Source organism: Antedon bifida, chromosome 1 (assembly GCF_963402885.1).
Source record: "Antedon bifida chromosome 1, ecAntBifi1.1, whole genome shotgun sequence".
Classification (NCBI taxonomy): Eukaryota; Metazoa; Echinodermata; class Crinoidea; order Comatulida; family Antedonidae; genus Antedon; species Antedon bifida.
This window is the reverse complement of record NC_136226.1, coordinates 2,555,921-2,581,002: the sequence shown is the minus strand read 5'-3', so window position 1 is coordinate 2,581,002 and position 25,082 is coordinate 2,555,921. Positions and strand designations below refer to the sequence as shown.

At 33.4% G+C, this 25,082-nt stretch overlaps 2 protein-coding genes across 3 annotated transcripts; both read right to left on the bottom strand.

The window, feature by feature from the left end:
* Nucleotides 1–1,344: 1,344 nt before the first annotated feature.
* On the bottom strand, nt 1,345–16,471 carry LOC144837142 (transmembrane protein 245-like). Of its 2 annotated transcripts, XR_013611442.1 has the most exons (17): nt 15,961–16,471; nt 15,486–15,708; nt 14,481–14,627; nt 13,807–14,081; nt 13,345–13,455; nt 12,977–13,081; nt 12,528–12,610; nt 12,057–12,147; nt 11,618–11,716; nt 10,608–10,751; nt 9,933–10,055; nt 9,214–9,353; nt 8,783–8,883; nt 7,810–7,981; nt 6,398–6,598; nt 1,713–3,007; nt 1,345–1,674 (listed from the first exon to the last, which is right to left on the bottom strand). XR_013611442.1 is itself a non-coding variant. In XM_078692156.1 (16 exons), the coding sequence occupies exons 1-16, from the start codon at nt 16,468–16,470 to the stop codon at nt 2,989–2,991; spliced, it is 2,544 nt and encodes an 847-aa protein (XP_078548282.1). In that variant the 5' UTR covers nt 16,471; the 3' UTR covers nt 1,345–2,988. The 2 variants fall into 2 exon arrangements, 1 of the variants encoding a protein (XP_078548282.1); XM_078692156.1 differs by having other exon boundaries at nt 1,345–3,007.
* A 357-nt stretch (nt 16,472–16,828) lies between these two features.
* Nucleotides 16,829–21,805, bottom strand: LOC144837935 (E3 ubiquitin-protein ligase RNF113A-like). The gene is made up of 9 exons (XM_078693271.1): nt 21,680–21,805; nt 21,093–21,163; nt 20,541–20,633; nt 20,033–20,140; nt 19,608–19,717; nt 18,894–19,093; nt 18,540–18,633; nt 17,933–18,039; nt 16,829–17,554 (listed from the first exon to the last, which is right to left on the bottom strand). The coding sequence occupies exons 1-9, from the start codon at nt 21,777–21,779 to the stop codon at nt 17,481–17,483; spliced, it is 957 nt and encodes a 318-aa protein (XP_078549397.1). The 5' UTR covers nt 21,780–21,805; the 3' UTR covers nt 16,829–17,480.
* Between the last annotated feature and the right edge of the window lie 3,277 nt (nt 21,806–25,082).

Genomic DNA, 25,082 nt, shown 5'->3' with positions numbered 1-25,082 from the left:
CTGGTCACTATGACTCTATAAGATGATTATAACGCAATATATACGCATTTATGCCAATATTATTGCATAATTGAATTTTAAAAAGTCGATATTTTGGCCATTTTTGAAAATATCCCTGTTCTATAGTAGGCCTACAGGGAAATTTTCGAAAAATGACCAAATTTCGACCCTTTTAATTTTTTACAAAACTGGTTACTATGACTCTATAAGATGATGATAACGCAATATATGCGCATTTATGGCAATGTTATTGCATAATAATTGAATTTTAAAAAGTCGATATTTTGGCCATTTTTTTAAATATCCCTGTACTATAGTACAGGCAAATTTTCGAAAAATGACCAAATTTCGACCCTTTTATTTTTTGACAAAACTGGTCACTATGACTCTATAAGATGATTATAACGCAATATATACGCATTTATGCCAATATTATTGCATAATTGAATTTTAAAAAGTCGATATTTTGGCCATTTTTGAAAATATCCCTGTTCTATAGTAGGCCTACAGGGAAATTTTCGAAAAATGACCAAATTTCGACCCTTTTAATTTTTTACAAAACTGGTTACTATGACTCTATAAGATGATGATAACGCAATATATGCGCATTTATGGCAATATTATTGCATAATAATTGAATTTTTAAAAGTCGATATTTTGGCCATTTTTGAAAAAATCCTTGTGCTATTAGTACAGGGAAATTTTCGAAAAATGACCAAATTTCGACCCTTTTAATTTTTGACAAAACTGGTTACTATGACTCTATAAGATGATGATAACGAAATATATGCGCATATATGGCAATATTATTGCATATTAATTGAATTTTAAAAAGATATTTTGGCCATTTTTGAAAAAATCCCTGTACTATAGTACAGGGAAATTTTCGAAAATTGACCAAATTTCGACAAAACTGGTTACTATGATGATGATGATAACGCATGCGCATTTATGGCAATATTATTGCAAAATAATTGAAAATTAAAAAGATATTTTGGGCATTTTTTTACATTTTGACAAATCCCTGTACCAATTTCGACCCTTTTATATGTTTACAAATTAGCATGTGCATAATTACATAATGTGGTTTGAGCATATTACCTCAATATGTATTTTAAACAATATTTGGCCATATTTCGCAAAAAAGGAAATTTTCGACCCTTTTATTTTTTTACAAAAATTGGCATAAAGTGGTCTGCGCATGTTACCTCAATACATATTTGACCATTTTTCGAAAGAAAAAAATTCCTGTACCATGTACATTTTGAAGCTTTTATTTTTCTCTATAATTCTTCAATGCAATCAAAAGAAATGGTAAACATATACGATTCAATTGTCCTTTCAGAATTGTTTCAGTTGAAGCACAAAACAAATAACGTATTTACTTGTTATAAAAGTTATGGCGTTTTAATGACGCGTAAGAGGTACTTGATATTCCCATCTAGTACATCCAATCTTTATATTTAGACTAATTATCATCATTAGGTCAGTATAAGTTCATAAAACATAATTATATTATCCTTTAGGCCTACGATTGAACTTTGTCTGTTATTGTATGTTTCCGAACAATACAATCTTTCCCGGACAATACAACAATAGGTCTACAACAGCCCCTATCACCGACTAACCTTTTTATACCGCGATGGATTATTCGAACATCTTGTCATTGGTCAACTGCTTGCGTTGCGCGTACGTCCTTGCGTTGCGCGTACGTCATTGCGTTGCGCGTACGTCCTTGCGTTGCGTCGCTAGTGAGAACCAAGCTTTACTGTAAGCCCTACTTTGATGTGCTACTCGAAATTATTTGCTTTTCTAAATTCGATTACAATTAGTGCATTCACTGCGCATGTGCAATTCTCTTTAACCCACTAACATCCCTCCTCCATTTCACTCGCTTTCTTCGTTCGCGGTTAATGCCACATCGTCTTTCCATTTCGATTTTAACGTTAAGTCCTCGATTATATCAGGGAAGATTGGTTTCGAGAATTTACACGTGTTCTCCTTACATAAGTCTTCCGAAATTACAGAAAGATTAAATTTAACCAATGCAATCGTCTAGCTGCGCTCCACATTAACCTTTACAATATAACTGGATCAAATAGATTCCCACAACAAAATACCTCAATTATATTAAATTTAACTTACGTTGAAAATATCATATTTAATTTAGATTTAATGGTAGCCTGTAGTAACGGCGTTGATCATACGGAAGGTTTAAGGTAAATCATTAAGACTATTAAACGCAATGATAAATAATAGAAAGCGTACCTTTGCGCGGATGACGCCCCAGGCGTAATGATGACGTCGTTATTTGAGTTTGAAAAGAAACAAATTGAAATGAATATGTATTTTGTAATTAAATTGATTAATTTTATTAATTACAAATTTGAAAAGTCCGATACCCCCATAACTTTACTTTCATTAAAATACACTGAAAAAATGATGCAAATTTTGATGGTGACCATGGTGATTGGCAATGAGAAAAGATATTATACCAGATAAATATAACCATTTAAATAATAGCAACTGTTAAAAAGGGTTTCAAAACTAAAATAAATTTAGGATAGAAAACTAATCTCATGCGGTATTTCTATTAAAAAATCTTTTTATTTGTTTAAATGTTACATTTTTTAGACAAACAAAATTCTGAGTAAGCGAGTAAGCAATAATACTACACAATTACATTTTTAAGTTAAAATATATTAATATTAAAAATCAAATTGTTTAAATTCTTCTTAAATTAAAGTACTATAATATATATTTATATCAAAATAATCTATTAATATAAAATAATATAATAATAAATAATATATTTCACAGCAAAAACATTAATTACTGTTTATTAATATGTTTTAATATTTAATCATCTGTTGTCGGTTATTTTTAGCAGAAATAATCCTGACTGATACCTTGCCCATCTTTTTATCTTTTAATGATCAGATTCACTATAATTTGGTATTGCCTATGTTCATGGTAATCCCATACCTCTCACGTAATCGTATCTGACCTATGATCCAGAGAAAAAAAAGCAAATAATAAACATTTATTTATCAAATAAAAAGCATATTAAACTTTAGAATTGACCCAGAATTGAATCACAATCAAACTCATCAATATCAACCACTGACAGTTGTATGGAAATATTATCAACATTTTACAATAGAAATATCGGGTGTTATGTAATTTCCAAAGAGTTTACAGATTAGCCAATCTTATAAACTCTTTGGTAGTCTCACAAACCAGAGTTAACCTTTTGATTAGTGTACATATAACCTTTGACCCGCAAATATTATTTTATAATGAACGAGAGATAGATTTGATTGTATATGTTTTATCACATCTGGTAAAGTGGGCATGCTACATACCGCACGTAACAATTGGGTTTGAGATATTTACACAATATCTAAAACAAATTTGAACTGTTAGTGACGATACAAATATGGTCATGTTTACGACATTTAAAGCCCAAATAAACACTTAATGACGTTCTTTGTATCGTATGATGATTCACAGTCGCCCCCAACCCGAAATTTTATAGACAAGTTGATTTTATCTGTCATACAAATTTATAATCTTTTAAGCAGCAAATGGCTAAAACTGTAGGCTGTGATTGATTTAATTTAGGTGATATTTTTAATTTCAAACTCATTTCATGACCGCTCTGTGTACTGAGTATTAGATATATATAAATCACATACAAGATATGACTATATAATGAAACCTTAAGCCTCCCAGTGATATACTGAAAATTAATTAAATCTGTGAGAATGAGAAAAAGGCGATCCAACCTAGATTCAAACCCGGAATCTTCTGCTTGACATGCTGACATACTACTATTAGACCACTGGAGCTTTTGTGGTATGGTTCAAATTCATTTGGATATTGACACATCAGGGTGGGACAGTGGGTATATAATTATGTTACCATTTTAAATTTTAAAAATTAGCCGACCCATTTTTTTAATTTATTTATTACAACAAGTAGCCGCATGGCTGAAAACGTTGTATTTACAAAAGTATTGTACAATTTAAATAACATTTTAAAAAATGCAATAAAAACGAATAAAAAGGTACAACAATATCGCTCTGTATCTAGCTTTGGCTCTATTGTTTAGCATTATTGTAATATGTATATGCTCAATAAAAAACCTCAAAAATCATTTATTCAAATAATTACCGTAGTTACAATAATAATGTTATAATCTTGTTATGTCTTTAACAAAAGATGAATAAACCATCAGAAATTGTAATAAATGTAAAGTAAATGCATGAATTGAACTCGGTTATTTGCAAACTGCTTTGAAAAGACCGCAAACAATAAGTAAAAGATTGTGGTTTAAAGATTTCCTGTTTTTCAAAAACAAAAACACTGACAATTTTAAATGAATTTTACAAAAAAGTTCAAGAAAAGTTTGTTTAAAGATTGTCTATAAATTACAGAAAGTTGAGTTTAAAGTTTTTAAAAAATAGACCTCAATTTTTGTGAACAAAAACACTGAAAATGTTCTATGAACTGTAAAACCTGATGTGCCCATATATGGTAGTGATATTCCCAAATATGGCAGTGATATGACATCATCATGTCATGCCATATATGGGCACATCAGGTTTTTTGTCACATAAAGTTTGATAGTGTAGTAAGTAAACAAAAATAAAGACATCTCTTTTTATAGACTCAATATTGTTTATTTTGAGATGTTTCAAATTGGTAATGTTTCAACTCACAAAATGGTGTGCGGTGAAAAAGGATGGACTGAATTTCGATAGAAATCGGTCATTACAAATACGAATATTGACCTTAATCTTGTGTGACCGATACTGACCTAATACTGACCCAAATAAGTTAAAATTATCAATAACTCACTAGGTTGTAGATAGTTTACTACAGATTATGGACACTGTTTATAAACATTAGCATTTCTACTAACTATTTGTTTGTCATAGCGTAAATTCATTTAATTTTCGACATAATAGTAAAACCCCTCCTTCGGCATGGGGCACGCCTATTCAGGGGGAACACCTATTCAGGACTCACCTATTCTGGGGGAATGCCTATTAAGGGACACGCCTATTCAGAGACACGCCTATTAAGGGACACTTTACTATTAAAGGGAGCTAATGGAGTCTTTTTGACTAAATGCGCAACACTTTAATAAATAAAAATGTTAGGGGGGGAAGCCTATTAAATGGGGCAAGCCTATTAAATGGACACTTTTCTGTGAAATGAACGAAGGACGATTTATCATATTGTTACTTTTATGTATTTTTTTTTAATTTACTATTATACCCTAGTCTTTTTGACTATTATTGTATCACCCTTGTAAAATATTGTTAATAAATAAATATGTTTTGACACTATCGCGAACCCCTAATGAGGAAAACATTGTTTCATTCCGAGGGTTAATTTTGGTTGTGATGTAAGGTATAGAGCAACATGAATACAGCAAAAAGTGAAACATCCATAATACAACACAAGCAATTAAATATACGCCATTGTCAGACACGATATTTTGACATAATCTTTCCCGATGATGAATACTGATTACTGTATAAATTAAAGTTTTTTTTATTGAATGATAAACAGATATTTTTTTTTTTACTGAATTAAATTGGAAATACAACGTTCGGTTAAATAATTATGCATCGATATACTGATAGAAAAAATGCTACCGAATAATTTGATTTAATTAAATTAGCAAACTTCTGTATAATTATGTAAAATATGGATTATAATATTAAGTCTATTCACTATTTTATTTTGAAAAAATGAAAATGGAATACTGTATTAACAATGTGAAATTCTATATTTTTATTTCATTATAAAGAAAATTATATTAGACAACACAAAAAAAGGCAAATATATGTGTGTGGAATTGGGTTAGGGTTAGGGGTGTGGGGAATGGGAGGAGAGGGGGATGGAGATGTGGATGTGGGGAATGTGAGGAATGTGAGGAGAGGGGGATGGAGATGTGGGGAATTGGAGGAGATGGGGATGGAGATGTTGGGTGTGGGGAATGGGAGGAGAGGGGGATTGAGATGCGGGGTGTGGCGTGTGAGGTGTGGGAAATGAGAGGGAGAGGAGGAGGGGGAATGGGAGGAGAGGAGATGGAGACGTGGGGTGTGGCGTGTGAGGTGTGGGGAATGAGAGGGAGAGGAGGAGGGGGAATGGGAGGAGAGGAGATGGAGATGTGGGGTGTGGCGTGTGATGTGTGGGGAATGAGAGGGGTGGGGGGGGGGGGTCTGTCTGTCGCAAAGTAAATTAGTGTGCATATTTCAGCGCTGCTTTAATTACTTTACTTTCATCTTAAGGCGTGGAATCATGGAATGGTGTTTTGACTTTGCCTCCACGGAACCCTGGCTAATAATTCCAAGATCTATCCAATAGAGAAAACGCTTACCTGTGAATGCCCCTCCTGAAAGTTCGTCCTAATTGTTCGACAGCAGGCGTTACGGGCGGTGGCGAGTTGATAACAGAACTGTAGATTTTAAATGCGACAAGTAGGAAGCACAGAAGCATCGGGCCAATGATAGCACCTTTAAGGCCGAAGCAATAGATACCACCGGCAACCGCAAGGCCAGTTACGTATGGATGACTTCCTCTATGGACGAAAATAAAATAGTTATATTGTAAATAAAACATAAACCAAGTAACTAAACTAAGAATACATTAGTATTATTATTACCATTTTGTATGGGATTTTACAACATTTCTAGATTCAGCATTATCATATGGCACTGTCGCATGGTGCTTAATGACTGCTTATAAATACAGGGTCTTTGGTTTGAATCCCCAATATTTCTATTCTAGGTTTGGAAGTTGGGTTTCAAAACAGCACGAACCCCAAAGTTTTAAAGCTGGCTACAGTAAATACAGTAGGGTCTCTATTGGGGGGAAACCGTTGGGACCCAACCAATTGTTTTGGCTGTTGTGTTAAAACATATATTGCTGTCCTGTCCTTCATAGGAAAGTGTCTCTTGAATGAAGAGAGAGGTTCTACTTTATCTATACAGTTGTATAGGAATTATAATTGTGAAATATATCATATTGTACATCTAATTGTATTTTCAAAAGGGACACACCCCCCAAATGAGATACCTAATTGATAGATCGATTCATTGATTGGATTGTGAAATGTACAACAAAGTATGATAAATTCTTTTTATCAAACAATAAGTGGAATGTAATCACAAGGAATAAGTAAACTGCTCAGGTTCACTGGCAGGATATTTTTGATATAATCTACTAAAGCAAACACTACACCCCATACACACAAGCAGCAACACTGATATCAGAAACAAAAAATGATGGCAATGCACGCACATGATAACTAGAGATATCGACAACAGAAAAACAAAGATATCCTACTGTAATCTCATACCAATAGGTTCAGTTAAGGTTTAAAATACCAATAGTAGCACTGTAGCTCAGTGACTGCTTACTAATCTAGGGTCCTAGGTTTAAATCTGCACCTGATCATCTGAACTGTATATGCCCAATGTAGGTAACAGTAGGCAAATTTTGTAATACAGTGTGACATATGTTCAACATTATTAGGGTTAGGTTAGGCTTCATGCATGAAGGTATAAAATTAGACTTCCATGCTTCATGTGTGTCATATGTGATACATAGGTGACACTGTATCACAGCATTTGCCTATTTTATTGTATAAATTACCAAGAATCAGGTAAGAACTGTCATAATAACAGGAATGTTCTCCCAAAACAGTATCACAAATTTAAGTTTAAGACATTCTGTAATTGCCAATTTTGTCATTTGTTGGATATGATTGAAAAAAAAACATGCATGTACCCTTTGATGTCAGCATAGATAATTGTGTCAACAAAGCTTGAAGGTAAGATGTGAATGATGAGGAGACCAAAAGCTAGTAGTTTCTGATCTTTTACGAGTAGTTCAATCATGCCAGGCACAGCGGCCCAGTACGTGCCCAGGAACGGTACTGCACCCAAGCACATACCCAACACTATTGAGAAAAATAAGAAAGTAAAATAAGTGGTAAAAATTATGATAAATTCTTTTAATATGCTTAGTGAATAACAATAGCTTGCACTGTTGGTATAATATATAAATTTAAAAGAAATATTGAAAAAATGTTTGTTATATTTGTGCCAGGTATGCAAGATAAATATATTATATGAACTGTTACCTAGAGGGCTCACTGTACTATTTTTGTTTATATCACTACTATATTAAAATCGTCAGTACTGTATATATAAAATTATAACATGAATACTCAATTAATTTTACATGTATATTTTGATCATGTTAAGTTTTCTAGAGGCCTCACTCTTCTAATTTTATTTAATACAGTTGAATATATTGTATATACTGTAATCTTTAGATGGCAAATAAATGCACTGATTATATTTAGTAGAAGGGCAGAAGGCGCAAACCTACACCTAGACATATGGACATTTTTATATAATAATATAATATAATATAACAATTTATATAGCGCACATATCCACTAAAAGTGCTCAAGGCGCTAATCACAACACTGTTTGTTTATGCTTCATTAATACCATATGCCTCAGCAAAAAGGTATGTTCCCATACAGCTATGAAACCATTCTTTAAAATCTTTTTGAGTTAACATTCTGGCATGAGGTAATAAAACTCCAAATAATGAAAGAGGTGATTTAACGTTTTCTTCTTAAATTGGATCATCAGGATGGATTGCAATAATATTGGAAAAATTGACTAATAAATATTTATTAATGCAGTATATTACTTTAATTTGTAAGTAACACGTTATTTTCACTTACCTGCTGGTATGTAGACGATCCTCATGTTTAATAACGTATGAGTAAACCATGTAAACAAACCATAGAAAGCGGACATCTTCATTGACGCTCCAAACACGCTCCTAAAATAAAACAAAATCAATAAATCTGTACTGTATCTATAACAAATTCTGAAATACAGTGTAGTTTGATAGTGTAGACAGAGTTTTATGCTTATGGCCTATGATACTGGTGTCACATGTGATACAATATGACACTGTATTACACAATGTGCTTATGATACTTGGTAGATAATGCCATATGTGGAGATACATACAGAGAATAAGGTGATAAATTTGGAAACAAAACTTCTGGTCAATCCCATTGTTAATACAACTCAAGTGCAATCCTCTAATTTTCCTAAAACTTCATACCTCGGCCCCCTGGGATTGTACTCTGCCATGGAGGCCTACCTTATTGCTTCCTCCACTGCCACACTGTACTTCTTGTTGCTATCTTGCCCTGTTGGGGTGAGCCCTGAAATCCACTGCATTGGTTTATACTGATCACCACTAAAACTCAGTAGGTAAAATAAAGTAGTCATAAAAATAACCTGAAATAGAAGAGTATTAACTTTTATACCATTTACAGTAGTCCCATATTTTTTTAATTTTCTTTTTTATTTCATAAACATCCAACATTGAATAGCTCGCCAATTACAAGATGGATAAAATATTTATAATTTATCATGCTTATAAATAAGTCTCATTTGATGCTTAAGGAGTGGAGTTGAAAGATTCGTGAGTTACAACCCTGGCACTAGGGGAGGATTGAACCCTGGACCTTAGAATTGGAAGGCAAGCACATTAACCACCAAGCTACAGCTCCACTACATTTATACCATTTACAGTAGTTCCATATTCATTCTGAACATAGGAGAATAAGCTCATTGTACTAAGCCTCAGCATTATGTGGTAAGGTGGCCTGTAACTTCCCATGCCACGTAATCCACCCTAGTATTTTTCGACCAGGTACTCATTTACAGCTGAGTGGACTGGGAATTGTTCTGATAAGAAATTAAACCCACATCTTTCTGTATACGCCCTAACCACTTGGCTACAGCAATTCCTTGTACCATGTACTAATACTTTATTAGTATCAATAAAACTTAATACTGAATGTCAATACTTACAAATGAGATGACTAAATTAAGAAGAGCAGTTCCACCTCCAAACACCAGCGAGATACTTGTAGTTAAAATGGTAAACACAATGTTAATGTTGCCTTTTAACACTGTCCATACCGATTCAGCAATCTAAGGAAAATTAGTTGAAAAAATGAAGTGAAAAAAATAAAGTGAAAAAAATTAAGTGAAAAAAATTAAGTGAAAAAATAAAGTGAAAAAAATAAAATGAAAAAAATTAAGTTAAAAAATTAAGTGAAAAAAAACTAGGTGAAAAAATTAAGTGAAAAATGGGGACTGACTGGTGCATTAAAAAGTCGGAAGTTTAAATGACTTTTATGGGCTTCACTTTGATTATAGCAACTGCGCTTAAAGCAACAGTCAAGAAATATGTTGGTGTGGTGGTGCGCTGAGCGATAATGATAATGGAAGAAGCATGAGGGCACTTTTTAATATTTACTGTATGGATCTTAAGCTCTGTCTACACAATCAAACTTTATGTGACAAAAAAATGTGATGTTCCCATATATGGACATATTTAAGCATATAAGTACCATATTTGGGTACATCAGACTTTTTTTTGTCAAATTAGTTTGATAGTGTAGAAAGAGTTATATACTAGAGAGAATAATGATATAACATATATTCATCTGAAGAAGAGTGAGGGCGCATTTCAATACTTACTGATCTGACAGTTTCGATGTTATCTTGTACGTACGTCATCAATCCAGTTAGATGCAGACTATCAAACTTGCTGAAAGAGTTCATCACACTATTCCATGAGGTCACCACTTCTGACCTCTTAGACTCTTCTGGTCCAGTCACATTCTACAAACAAAATAGATTATACTGTTTTTGATACACTAAAAATTGTTTTTTTTTATATTGTGTGGAAAGTACTACTCATAAAAATATATATATTCTGTAATTTAACTAAACATAAGTTGGACAGCATGGCATTGCAGTACGGTGCTCGCTGAATTTCTCTCTGAACAAGGGTTTTCAATATTATTATATATATTACACAATACAAACTTGTGAGGTTTTTTTTCTTAAGCCTTGTCTACACTATCAAACTTTATGTGGCAAAAGAAATGTGATGTGCATGGACATGATGATGTCATATTACTGCCATATTTTGGAATATGACTACCATATTTGGGCACTTCACATTTTTGTGTCAAACTAGTTTGATAGTGTAGACAGAGCTTCCTAGGGAGCCCTGACTTAATTTATTAGATTAATTTCAAAATGATAACAAATTAAATTAATATAGAATTATTAAATATCGCATGCGTTTACCTTTTCTGAATATTGATCATGCATTAAATTAAAATAGAATATAAAATTATTAAATATATCATGCAAATACAAGATTTATCTTTGATGCCCGCTGACCATACATTAAATTAATATAGTATTAATATAACATGCAATTAAATGATTTATCTTTGCTGCCCATTGATCAATCATACATTAAAATTAATATAGAATTATTAAATATATCATGCAAATAAAAAAAGTTATAATTGATACCCATTGACCATACATTAAAATTAATATATAATTTTAACAAATATAGAATTATTAAATATATCATGCAAATAAGAGATTTATCTTTGAAACTCATTGAATACATTAAAGTAATATTAGAATTAATATATCATGCAAATAAATAAGAATAAATGAGTTACCTTCGATGCCCATTGATCATACATTTCATCCCAGATTTCCAAAATTTGTTTCTCAAGAAACGGCACGTCCTCTATGTGCCCCTGGAAAGTATTATGAATCTGACAAAAAAAATGTAAAAAAAGTACAATTTGATGATTTCTTTTAGAGTATTGTTTGTGAAATAACCAATTTACGCAGACGAGCAGTAACGGTAAGCGGTAATGGTAAGGGGAAAATATACTACTGTATAGATGATCTAATATAACCATCATACAAAACGCGGAGTGGACGGGCAGTTGAGCGGAAATCTGTCTGATCTGTAGATACAGATTCTACGTGGACAAGGTCTGTGGTTTTCCGCTTACCATTACTGCTCGTCTGTGTAAATAGGCCTTTAAATTGCTGCAACATACCAAATAGTACCACAAAAGAAACTAAACAAACTGTTGTTTTAATTACCTTGGTTGATATCCATTTTCTTCCATGATGGTGAAGATTGTCAACCATTGAATCTACAGCTGAATGCATATCATCTGCACCTGGTAGCCACCTGTATGCAAATGAGCAACATTAAAGTCAATTTTAGTCAACCAATTACTAGAGTTTGTGACTAATAAGTTAACAAACATGTGGAGAGCACCTAAACTGTTATTTTTTTTATAACATTTAGGTAATTCTGCGTCATTGTTTTCAATTTTTTTCTGCTCATCTTTTGTTTTTGTCAGAAGAAATAAATGATATGTGCTCTACTAAAGAGAGCACCTAAACTGTTATTTTTTTTATAACATTTAGGTAATTCTGCGTCATTGTTTTCAATTTTTTTCTGCTCATCTTTTGTTTTTGTCAGAAGAAATAAATGATATGTGCTCTACTAAAAAAAAAATTACATATTTATCTTTTTTTTTTGGCATTTAAAATTTAAAAACGTACGTTTTCAGTTCAGGATGATTTGACACAGTTTCGTTGATGAGGCTTCCGGATACTTGGACAAGATACATACTCTCCTGCTGAATCTTGAGACAAAACAATTAATAAATTGAATAAATCAATTATTGTTATAGTGTATTTTGATAATAAATTTAAATATTGATTCCTGACATAATGACTTGTCCCATACATTCTGAACTGTAAGAGAATGAGTAGGAGCTTATTATAAGCCTCTGCATTATGTGGTAGGATGGCCAGTTCCTTTCCAGCATTTTTCAACCAGATACTCATGTACAGCTGAGTAGCCTGGGAGTTGTTCTTATTGGGAATTGAACTCAAATCTTTTTGTATGATAGTAAAGTGTACTAGCTACTATGTATTTCATTTTTAATGTTTTTAATTCTTTTTTTGTGAATGCGACGACATAGTTTATTGCTGTTGTTAATTCATACCTGGATTGAGAGCAGGAAAACTCCCAAGATGACGGTAACAAACACAGACAAGATAATGAAGATACTGATGATTTTATCTAACGATCCTGACAAGATTGAAATCATCTGAAAACAAAGTTGAAAGAAAAACAACCGTTTTAAAACTCATTATTTATTCAGGCACTTCTTTGACGATAATTGTATTTTAACTACTGTGGAGTAACTTTGCATCAGGGAGTTGAGTAATTGGTCAGATGTTTGCCTTACTCTGACGTAATTTGTATTTTAAGTACATTGAGAACACTTGCAAAACAATTTGCAAGTAATTCTCTGGTGGGACTCAAAACCAACAACCTCCACACAACTTAAGAACAAAAATAGATGCAAACCTTCTTGTCTCCTTGCAGGAAGAGCGAGAGTAACCCTCGCACATAGTGCGGTACAAGAGCGTCTTCACGATCACGTACCCATTGACGCATTGTATTCCAACGCTGATGAATCTATGTAAAATTGAATCATAAAAAAATCCTCAATCAAATCTTCCAAAAAACTATATTAATAGAAATTCTATACTACCATCTAGTCTAGTGTTCCAAGAAAATACCAGAATTTTTATTTTCTACATTTTGGGATAGAGTTCATTCATTAATTTGCGATATTTCTGTAAAGGCCAATTTACACAGACAAGTGGTAACGGTAAGCAGAAACCTGCGTAGATTGTGCTACAGAACCACCTGACCGCTCAACACTTTGTGTAAATGGTCATAAGGAATAACATAGTTTCTATATTATTATTACCGTTACCACTCGTCTGTGTAAATTGGCCTTAAGCTCAAAATAATCAAACTTACTGTTTGTTTAAAGAAGTCAAAGGCTCCAGTTTCTGTCACCAGTCTCTTCACAACCCAGACGAGCACCGGGAGTGGCAGGAGCTGGAGCCACCACATGTGCATCCAGAGTTCCAGAAGAACACACATCCACACCAGACTGATGATGTACTGCATACTTAGGTTCCTTTTATGTTTCTTAGTTTTACAGGCACCATCAGGATTGTAGCTGGTGGTGACCTCTGGCGCAGACACAGTGCGTTTGGGAATGTGCAAGCCCAAAGGTCGCGGGGTACCATCTAATGAAAAAGATTTCCATTCAATGTTAACAAAATGTCAATTGATTAAGCGGTTTCAAAGCCTTTTTGGCACATATTTTTCTAAACTGTGCATTATAATGTAGCTATGATAAGGACATACGAACATTACATAAATCAAGGCCCTTTGTTTATACTCTTTTTAACAATATTATCTTGGAAAGGAACGCCACGTTGCCTAGACAAGAGAACTTCACCAGGAAGAATTCAGCTTTGATATAGCTCTATGAATACAAGAGATCATGAGTTGGACACCCCAGTGAAATATCTTAGTTCAGCTTTTTTTTTCTAGTGATAAAGAGGTATTAAAGACATTGAAAACTTTACTAGACTACACTAGTATGTTATTGTTACATCTTTTAACTGCAAGAAATACATTACCTGTAGAATCCTGATCTATAGTAGTCTCTACTTTAGTGTCTTGTTCTAGGGTCGTAGGTTGCGCACCTTCCGATGGCTCTTCCACAGATGATACATCTCCTGAGGTTGCTGCACTATCATCAAGACTACAAGAACTTACGTTGGATTCTAAAGAAAATTAATGAATTATTTTTGTTTTATTTTTATCCAACTTACAGTTTTCAATACTGGACAATTATTGTTGTGATAATTTTTAAAATGTCTTTTTGTTTGAGAAATTTTATAAATTGAATCAATTAAATTCAGTAGAACCCATACTTTGGGATATTCTTACTCAGGAGACATTCCTATTAAGGGGACACCTTTCAGAGAAATGGAAATGAAAGGATGTATGTTTTAACACTAAAGTCAACCCCTATTTAGGGGACACCAATATTAAAGGGAAACTTTGTTGGGTCAAAAATTTATTTTGGTTAATTGTACTCTCGCTTCACTGTCATTTTGATAATGAAACTCTTATTTTAAAGTTTACCCTTGATGTTTGTATACTTTCTTCACAAAGATTAATTTTATTTTTCAAGCAAAGAATTATTGCAATGAAAAGGGTCTGTTTACAAAGGAACATTACTACTGTAGTCCTATGAATTGTCATTTTAATAAATTTTTGAAAAAAATTAATTATTAATCATTTAATTTTTGAAAATTTTAATGAATACTGGAAATGTACACATTTTAACTACCATCAGATTTAACTTTAATACTAAATAAACATCTATTTATTTTTAAAATATAAACAGATTTTTAAAAAATAAACAGGTCTTTTAATTAATGCTAATCTTGTCCGCATGCTGGCACACTCCCACGGATGCCTGTGTGTACGTCCTTGTGTTTGCGACAAAGTGTGAAATCAGGTTAAACGCAATCCTTTAAGCTCAATTCTACTACCTTACTGCACATGTCATGTTAGACAAATAGTAATCATTTTATTTATTTTCACTTTTTATAAACCCAGTCATATGAAATTACCATTTATTGCCATTGCTTTTTCCTTCATGTAAGTACTCAGACCAATTCCAATGACGATTAGTACGAGAAGAAATAAACTGACCCGGTATGGACCAGCCATCGTGGCGAAGAAGATGAGTAAAATGCCCCATACTGGTACAGACAAGGCACTTAGAATGGGCCTAGATGCCTCATTCCACCAAAAGCTAACCAATAGAATATACCCTAAGAATATTGTCAATACCTGTGAAGAAAAAAAAAGTTTTTTTATTTCTTTGTTAGCATCTATTGGTGTATGGTTTTGGGAGTTTTCTGGGGACAGACAAATAAAGCATTTTCCAATTAATTTAAAAATTAATAAATAATTAATAAATTGACAAATTAAAAAATAAAAATTAAAATAATAAAGTATGCTAGGCTAGGCCTATATGTGAACAAATAATAATATTTATTATACAAAACATATGCAAACAAACCTAAATTCTTTGTTACTTACCCAAATTGCACTAAAATAGTTAAGAACATCATTTACAAAAGACAAAGCACCCTCAATTCCAGACCAAACATAATCAAGAAAATAATAAGCTAAATAAGACAACGGCAATCCTACAGTAAGTGCAATGATAGGCTTCAGCCATTTTGAAAAGATATTTGCTAGGCCCTCAGATGAAGAATCTAGCACATGAATAGGCAAAGCAACTGCACCAACAAACAGCGGAGTCCCTGACTGAGTTAGGCCTGTCAGCCACTGTTGAACGAGCTTGGTTAAGGCATACTTGAACGGGAAAAGGACGGTTCCGCAGAGGACGGCCCAGAGCAGCGGCTGAATGAAAGCTTCTAGGACAAAATACACGGCAATTCCAGCAGAAAATAAAACAAGAATAAACACGAATGCAGCTGCATTGTAGAAAGCATGTCTTAATGCTTTTTCGTGGCCATGAGGCAGTATATTTAGTACACTACCCAGCGGAGATTGCAGGAATTCCACCGAGGCCGACTTCGCCATTTTTGGGGATGCCCTTTTCAACTTTGTTTGAAAACATTGAATGACGTCACTGTGTGGCGAAAACGAGGTTTATGGAATTCCCCAGACTTGGCCGGCTCCGCATCAGTTTACTGTATTTTGTTCAAAACATCTTTTTTTGTAGTTTATCAGAACAATAATTCCACCTTTTGAAATTCGCAAACAACTTTCATATACTTCGTAGTTGTTGAATAAATAGGGAGGTGATTATTTTTCCACTGAACTCCACAAACTCAATGTATTTCAGAGATTTCTCCAATTTCCTCAAAACAAAGTTTATAAAAATATCAACAAAATAAGACAAAAAAGGTTATGTAAAAATAATCTACATTTATTTACAGTAAATTATTAACTAACAGGAAAGAAATAGGTGCTGCATAGGCAGGATCATGTATAAAAATAAAACAGACAAATTTCTTGTTTCTGCCTCAAAATAAAATATTTATTATACGAGTACTTTCGACCATAGGTCATCATCAGGTACTGATAGAATATTGGTAAAAGACGAATACATATAGAAAAAGAGTACACTAGAAAACAAAGGAGTCGAAAGTACTCGTATAATAAATATTTTATTTTAAAGGCAGAAACAAGAAATTTGTCTGTTAAATTATTAACTAATATCTATTGTATAGTTTCGCGTGCCTTTCCCTCAACAAAGTATTTTTACTGTTAGATATTTTATCTATTTTTTTTTTCAAATCATTCTATTCAGTAAACTGCATGCTCGCAATCATGATATTTTTTTCAGGCCGCCAGGTCCAGGCGCAATGTGAAAGTATCTTTAGTAAATATAACCATTTATGCTTTCATTGATCTTTCTTTCTCTTTTTTTCTTCAGTATTCCTGAATTCCAGCCTATCTCTGAAGCATAAACAACCACCCCTCTTGGATGGATAGCTACGTCTGCTACCTGTATATCAATATCACTTAAGGATAGCTGTGTCTGTTACAGCACACTATATCATTACACTCCTTCCCAATCCCAGCGTTCATCCTTCATCAGAATCTTCATTTACATCACTTCCATGTTCTTCTTTGTGTTTTTTTAACTTTGCTATTAATTCTGAAGACAAGTAAAAAGCAATTCAATTATTTTATACTAATAATTTTGATAATTATTTAATAATTATTATTTTTTTTTTCATACCATAACAGCAAAATAGGTTTTTTAAATAGCCTGTTAAACTGACACACTACAGCCTTGACCTTCTAAATTGGGTCAAATGTGCAAGGGTGATTTATAACCGAAGACCAGTGGCCATATTTACCATCAATCACAAGATATGCGATTTTATGGATGTTTTTCTTACCCCAATTGTGATAGGTGAATACGGCCAATTATACCTCAGGTGGGTTTATATCTCAGCTGGGCTAATATCTCAGGTGGGCTAATATCTCAGGTGGACTTATATATAAATCATTATTGTAGAATGTAGCTAACCTTTAGCAGGATTGAAAACACCACTTGTTTGCGTGTTGCAAGCAAAGCAACGACTTGACTTCCTGTAATGTTTGAGGGCGCACTTTTCACAGAAATAGTGCTTACATCTGGAAAATTAAACATATTCTATAAACAAATGATAAACAAGAAATATTTCTTACAAAAAACAAAGAAGGGAAAAAAGAAAAACAAAGAAAACCAGAGTTTTCTTAAATTACAGTGAATCTGGTACCATAAAGCTACACACACTATCAAACTAGTTTGACAAAAAAGTGTGATGTGCCCAGATATGGTAGTGATATGCCCAGATATGGTAGTGATATGACATCATTATGTACTTATATAATTTGAAGTTTAAATATGGCGTTTACCTTTTTCCTTATTTAACTAATTCTTATATATTGTTTTGTGAGGGGTCTGATTGAGAGAAGTTTTTTACTAAACCAGATCCTAACCAAAATAAGTCGTCAATATTATGTTAAAATGTATGTCAAATAAAATATGTACTATTTTGGTTGAATAAATATTACGAAACGATATATATCACATTTTATTGTCACATAAAGTTAGATAGTGTAGACAGAGCTTAAGAGTTTACCGTACTTACTTTGTGATAATTGGATTTGTGAATGAATTTCTGCAAATGATACACTTAAAGGGAAGTTCATCATCGTCACTATCAATTTCATATGCATGTGGATCTTAAAGAAAGAAAACAAAGTAAAACAGGCAATGTTTTTAGACAAGATACATTTTTTAAATTTGTTGTCTTAATTTTAAAGCTCTGTTTACGCTATCAAACTTCATGTGACAAAAAAATGTGATGTGCCCATATATGAACATGATGATGTCATATCACTACCATATTTGGGCATATCACTACCATATTTGGGCACGTCACACTTTTTTGTCAATTTTGATAGTGTAGACAGAGCTTTAGATAAATAAATAAAAATCTCACCTTCCTCCTGGTTCCTTTGTCCACTCTCCCACTCCTTTTCCAACTGCCAACCAAACTTGTAATCTGATCGATCATGCATAAACTTGCAACTATCGCCAAATCCACAAAAACCTGTTTCTTTATAATCTTTACAGATGTCTGGTGCATAATCCCATCTGGTTGTTGCTCGTAGATTTGCTGGGGCACGCATTGGCCCCTTCCTAAATGAAACAGGGACTATGATAAAGGCTACATAAAAGTGAGCTATGTGTATGCATGGAATAACTGTATGTACTGTATGTGTCTACACAGTACCGATTTCAAATGCAAAATCAGGTCCAACAACACTTGAATTTTGTTCCTAAAACTGCGTTCACACTAGCTTGCATATAATTCAATTAAATTCAAAACATTTATTTTTGTCCAAAAGACAATTAATAAAAAAAATTGTTTTAATGGGCAAGGGCAGGCAGAATCCTAAGATGAAAATCTTGTGACATTGAAGTTTGATTTAATTTGCCGGCGCCGGACCGGAACCATTCCGGAACAGGTGTGAAAGACCCTTAAGACAATTATATATTTTAAGAAAGAACAATAAAGAAATAAATAATCAGTAGATATAATTAGTAGTAGTAAAATTGATAAGCAGATAAATGTACAGCTGAGCATAATAACAAATAAACAAAATCAAATGACGAAAGAATAACATCAAAGGAGACTTTGAAATCAACCTACCTAACGTGTCCACTAGATGCATTGCCTTGTGCTGTGTCTCTCTTCTCAATATAAACAGCATAATTGTTTATTCCTCGATATATCTTATCATCTTCTTTTCCCTTTAGCTCCTAATAAATAACAGTAACTACTGTTTAAATTCAGATTCAATACTCTTATCCATCTTAAAATTCAAATTTGTACTTTGGAATAAAACAGAGTGCATAATGTACATCAAGGTATAAGGGTAGATTTATACAATAATTTGTTTTACTTTTTAATTACTTATATTTACAATTATTAATTTTTGTATGAGTGAGAAAAGCTGGATTTGAATTTCCGTAAATGCCAACAAATGTTGGATACCCGACTGAATATATAGTGAGTTGACCTGCATTAGCATTGCAAATATTGCCCCAGGGTGGGCTTAACTTGGTTCTCATTACCTCATTTATTTCCTTTTGTCTCTCAAATATTGCCCTAGCGTCCACCTGGTTGTCAGTATCAATCTGATACGTTGATGTTGCTCCTCTATCATCTGGTCCTTCAGATTTCTAACAAAGAAATTCATTATAATCAACACCACAATTAGTACTATCACCAACAGCATTCATTTTATTTCAGAGATTTCATAGAATCTATAAAACATTTACTTGATAATTGACCCTTCATTCCTGAGGGTAGAGTCCTCATCTTTTCTTTGAATGACTTTAGACTAGGTACACAGATGATCTCATCTGGTAGTGAAAACAAACATTGAAATACATGTTGAACACATAGTTCATAGTTTTATTTGTCCAAAAGGAAATTCATGTTGACATACAATAAAGTATTAAAGCTGACAACAGATTGTATGCCTTCTAGCAGGGCAGTGATTGAAAGAGACTATTATTATGTATTATGTTGTTATTGTATGTATTGTTTTATTATTATTGCTGACAACAGAATACATACGGCTGACTTTGTTGATCTGTAATTCACTTGATGACCTTTTTCCTCATCACTATCGTCGCTGTATTTCACCTCTTCTCGATATGACTTTTTTGACTAAAAAAACATTGTAAAAATACACTTTTACATGGATTGTAATTGAGTTGGAGTATAAATCAATTCATAGGGCACTACAGGACTGAGATATTTAGCAAACACTACTGTAACTGGAGGTCACTGTCAGGGTTAATCAAAATAAAATGATGAAACAGGCAGAACACAAAACATAAGAAATTGGGAAGCTGATGAGCTGCACAATTGTGAAACTGAAACAAAATACATTTGAAAATAAAATAAAGTTACTGAACTTTTTCACTGATTTATTATTTTGGTAATATTTGGAATTAGGAGCTGGAGGCCTATTGTTGAACTCTACAGAACGAGATAGATCTGTCAGATGCAAAGTACAACAGTGCTCCTATCTACATAGAAAGTTAACTCGCCAGCTTTTTAACAGATCGACATTTTTGATAAACCCTAAGCCTGCATTTTATTAGTAGTAGGAATTTATTCTACCTTCTGTATCATTGGGTTAGTCAATCCAGATGCTTTTTCTCGTCTCACAACAGTAGATTCACCATCATTACCTTTAAAAAAAATAAAAATATTGTATATATTGTGTATGGAAATTTATGTATATAGATAGGTCCTATTGTATTATTATAGTTTAAAAAGGAGCAGACTTTATCATTCATCTTAATTTCAATTTTGATACTTACTTACTACTGAAATTTGCACCACAGAAATTTAATGATTTTATTATTCAGGCAGGGGCCTAGACTCTACTAGTAGGCCTATTTATTAATTTATTACTTTGCCTAATTTCCCCGAACAAATCCTGGGACACAAAAACAAAGCCTTACCCAAAAAGGACGTGGGAAATAGCCTAGCTAGGCCTAACTAGGGTAAGTTAGTTAGTAGTAGTCCTAGGCCTAGCCTAGGCATAGCTAGTTGGTAGCGGGACGATGCGGCCCTGTCAGCCTGTCCTGATACGATTCTTCGGCCTGGGACGAAGTGAGTGAGTGAGGCCTAGCAATAACCCTATATTACATAAAAACCTAGTACTCTACACCAAAGACTTTCTGGATATCCGACATTCTTACTTTCGTCACTGTCACTAACTTTCCTTTTTCTTGCTCTTCCCTTGCGGCCTTTTTTAAACACAAAAGTACAAGCAGCCGATTTTTCTTCTTTTTCTGCCATGTTTTTTTTTATCGAACAACCAACGAATAGTGCGCCCTCAATATTATTTGTGTGTGGCGTGTGTTTTCAATAATAGTATTCAGTCTGTATTTTTGCGTAATTGTTTTTTCATGGACAATATTAAAAAACTCCCACACATGAATCCTCTCTCTTCGCTCCACATAAAACACAAAAATAAAAAACGTGTTTGCCAAATCAAACGCTGTACGCTCAGATGCTTGTTCATGTGTATAATAGTTAGGCCTAATTTGTAGAGATATATGACATATACTTAAAGGATGATTTTTATTGATACAAAACGGCCTCAGACTGGGATAACTCATGTTTTTTAACCACAACATCAAAAGATTGATAAAATTGTGTTAATTCATGGTATCCTACACACAACCAGACTCTCGCAATGATATAATTGGTAAAGTAAATACCAATGTTATTGCGAGAGTCTAATTGTTGGTGAATCATGAACTGGTTTGCTCCTCTTGTTCATCATGCGTCATCCTCTTGCATGCTGCGAGTCTGTTTTTTTTTTTTGTATTTAGTGCCCCTAGATGCCATGGCTGGGTCAACAATTATCTTTTTTTCTAACCTACGATATATGCAAAACACAATAAATAAGAAAACTACATTTAAACATCATACTAGATTAACCATAGCAACCGTCATGATTTATTAAGCCTGTTTTTACGGAAGCCCATTAGTGCCGCGCTGAAAGTAAATTAATAGTAGGCCTACGGTTTTTACTCAAAGTATTCCTTATCCACGCCTCAACCTATTTAACGATGGATAATAATATAATTCGTCCGGTAACGTAGCTTTGTCACGACCGTACATACATAATTATCATACTATAAGTATTTGAAATTGTGACGAATTTATGGAATAAAGCATGTCTCCTACTAACAGTTGGAATAATCCAACGCTTTTGATTGGTCAATTCGTTTGCGTTACGGCTTACGTCCTTGCGTTGCGTCCTAGTAGGAACCAAACAAAATGACGAATCTGACAATAGTCCTTCAATAGTGATCTCCGTAGCAACGTCACGGATGACGCTGACAAACGGAGGAATGAGATGAAAACATAGAAACCGAGACTCGAGAGTAGGCCTAAAATTATGAAGATGAAATTATATATGTTATTACGAAGATAACCTACTGTGAGCGCTAACCAACGATACAAACACGTCTACGCCACAGGGCCTAAATGTTCTCATTCGCATTTTATTATTGTGTATCATCATCTATTAATATGAACATCACGTTTTGCTTCAATCATGACAGGTTGAAGCGTTTATTTATGTCTCTTTCTGTGGATGAACTCGATTCATGCAATTGAGCTGATACGTTTTAATTCTCATCAAATATTCTCCCGAGGAGATTGAAGCTAGCGTAAGGAGATTAAATCTAAAAGGGTAAGTGAGGATTAAAACTGTACAGGTAAATACGATTATTGCGTTAAGTGAACTCAGTGTTTAGAAGTATTGATTCTGAAGGTAGATAGTCGTTCTTGCTTATTTCACGATATGTATTGGTAATATTATTGCAAAGTATATACAAAAGTAAGGATATTGTTTATTATTGCAAGTAGTCACTGTGTGCATAGCCTGCGTACAGTGATGCAAACTATTATATACAGTACTGTACTTGGTAATTAGAAATGTAAATCAATTGTGTTTCGTTGTCACAAATTTACGTGTATTTACTGACATACCGAATGTGTTTTTCAGTATGGCTCTCTATTAACGCATCCGCATACCTTATTGGCGGCGCATTTAAAAAAAAAAGATACGAAATGGGCATAAACAATGGTTTCGCGATATGATCGCTTGCTAGAGTACTGACGCAACACAGTGCAATGCGTAACACAAGAGCATAACCGCACCGCCGTAAGTAATTTGACCAATCCGAACTCAGCTCAGTGTCACTTTGCGTTGCGCCTACGTCATTTCGTTACATTCATAGGAATCAAGCCTAACGCAAGCGAATTGACCAATCAGGAACGATGAATCATAACTGTCACTCGTGATTGATCAATTCGCATGCGTTGCGGCTTACGTCGTTGCGTCCACGTATGAACCAACGCTTAAATGGACGGATAAGGCATATTTCATACTCTGTCAATTTGCTGTTAAGATTATTATATTATCTAGTGTTTATAATATCACCGTAAACTCTGAAACATAATCTTGTTGTTGTCATCCTGAAGCTGGAAGTGGTGTCATGCAAGTTATGATTGATGCAAAGTAAAGTAGTATAAAGATAAGTAGGTCTAGCGATAGATAAGGCTAACAACAAGTAAAGTACTGACAACTAGGATAACAGATTCATATTTTTAATAGGATAAATGTGGGGGCATGGGGTCACTCTAAAGCCCTGTCTACACTATCAAACTTTGTGACAAAAAAATGTGATGTGCCCATGACGTCATATCACTACAATATTTGGGCACATCACACTTTTTTGTCAAACTAGTTTAGACAGAGATTTTTAAAAGGGATTTATAAATTATTTAGTCTCTACGTAGGCCTACTTACTTTATACATATTCATTTCTTTCATTCGCGATTTTGATTATATTTTATCGAACTCGATTCAGTTTTTTCTTAATTTTTGAAATGATACACCTAAATGATTCGATGTTTTGAACTTTTGTATTTTATTCTGCTTGTTGTTTTACCTGCCTTTTGTTTTTGTACTTTGTAGGTGGTCCATTAAGTTTGTTTTGTTAATAGTGTCAGCCATGTTTTGATCCACTAAACGGGACGCCCTCTTGTTTATAGTACATTAGTAGAATTGCTCCATGATAAGTTACCGTATTGGCTGTATTAGTAAATTGAAAATATGGTTAATGTAAAATACGATAAATGATTAGGTAAAGAGTATATATGTAGTTTTTTGCTAAAATAGTCTTAAGAAATCGGTGAACTGTACCTTCACGACCAAATCGCAAGTTGCGTAATTCAAAATCAAAATATTTTTTTTAGGTTAATTATCCAAATATTCGCAACAGTCGATAAACAAGGGTGGTTAATAAAAGTAGTGAAAATAAGCATAGTAAACCACAGCAATGTATAACATCACAAACATGTTGACTTTTTCTTTCCAGGAATTTAATAATTAATTCTAGAATTTAACTACGTTTATATTCGTTCTAGCTGATTCTCTAAAGCTCTGTCTACACTATCAAACTTATGATGTGACAAAAAGAAGTGATGTGCCTATATGGACATGATGACGTCATATATATCATATTTGGGTATATCACTGCCGTATTTGGGCACATCACCGTTTTTATCAAACTAGTTTGA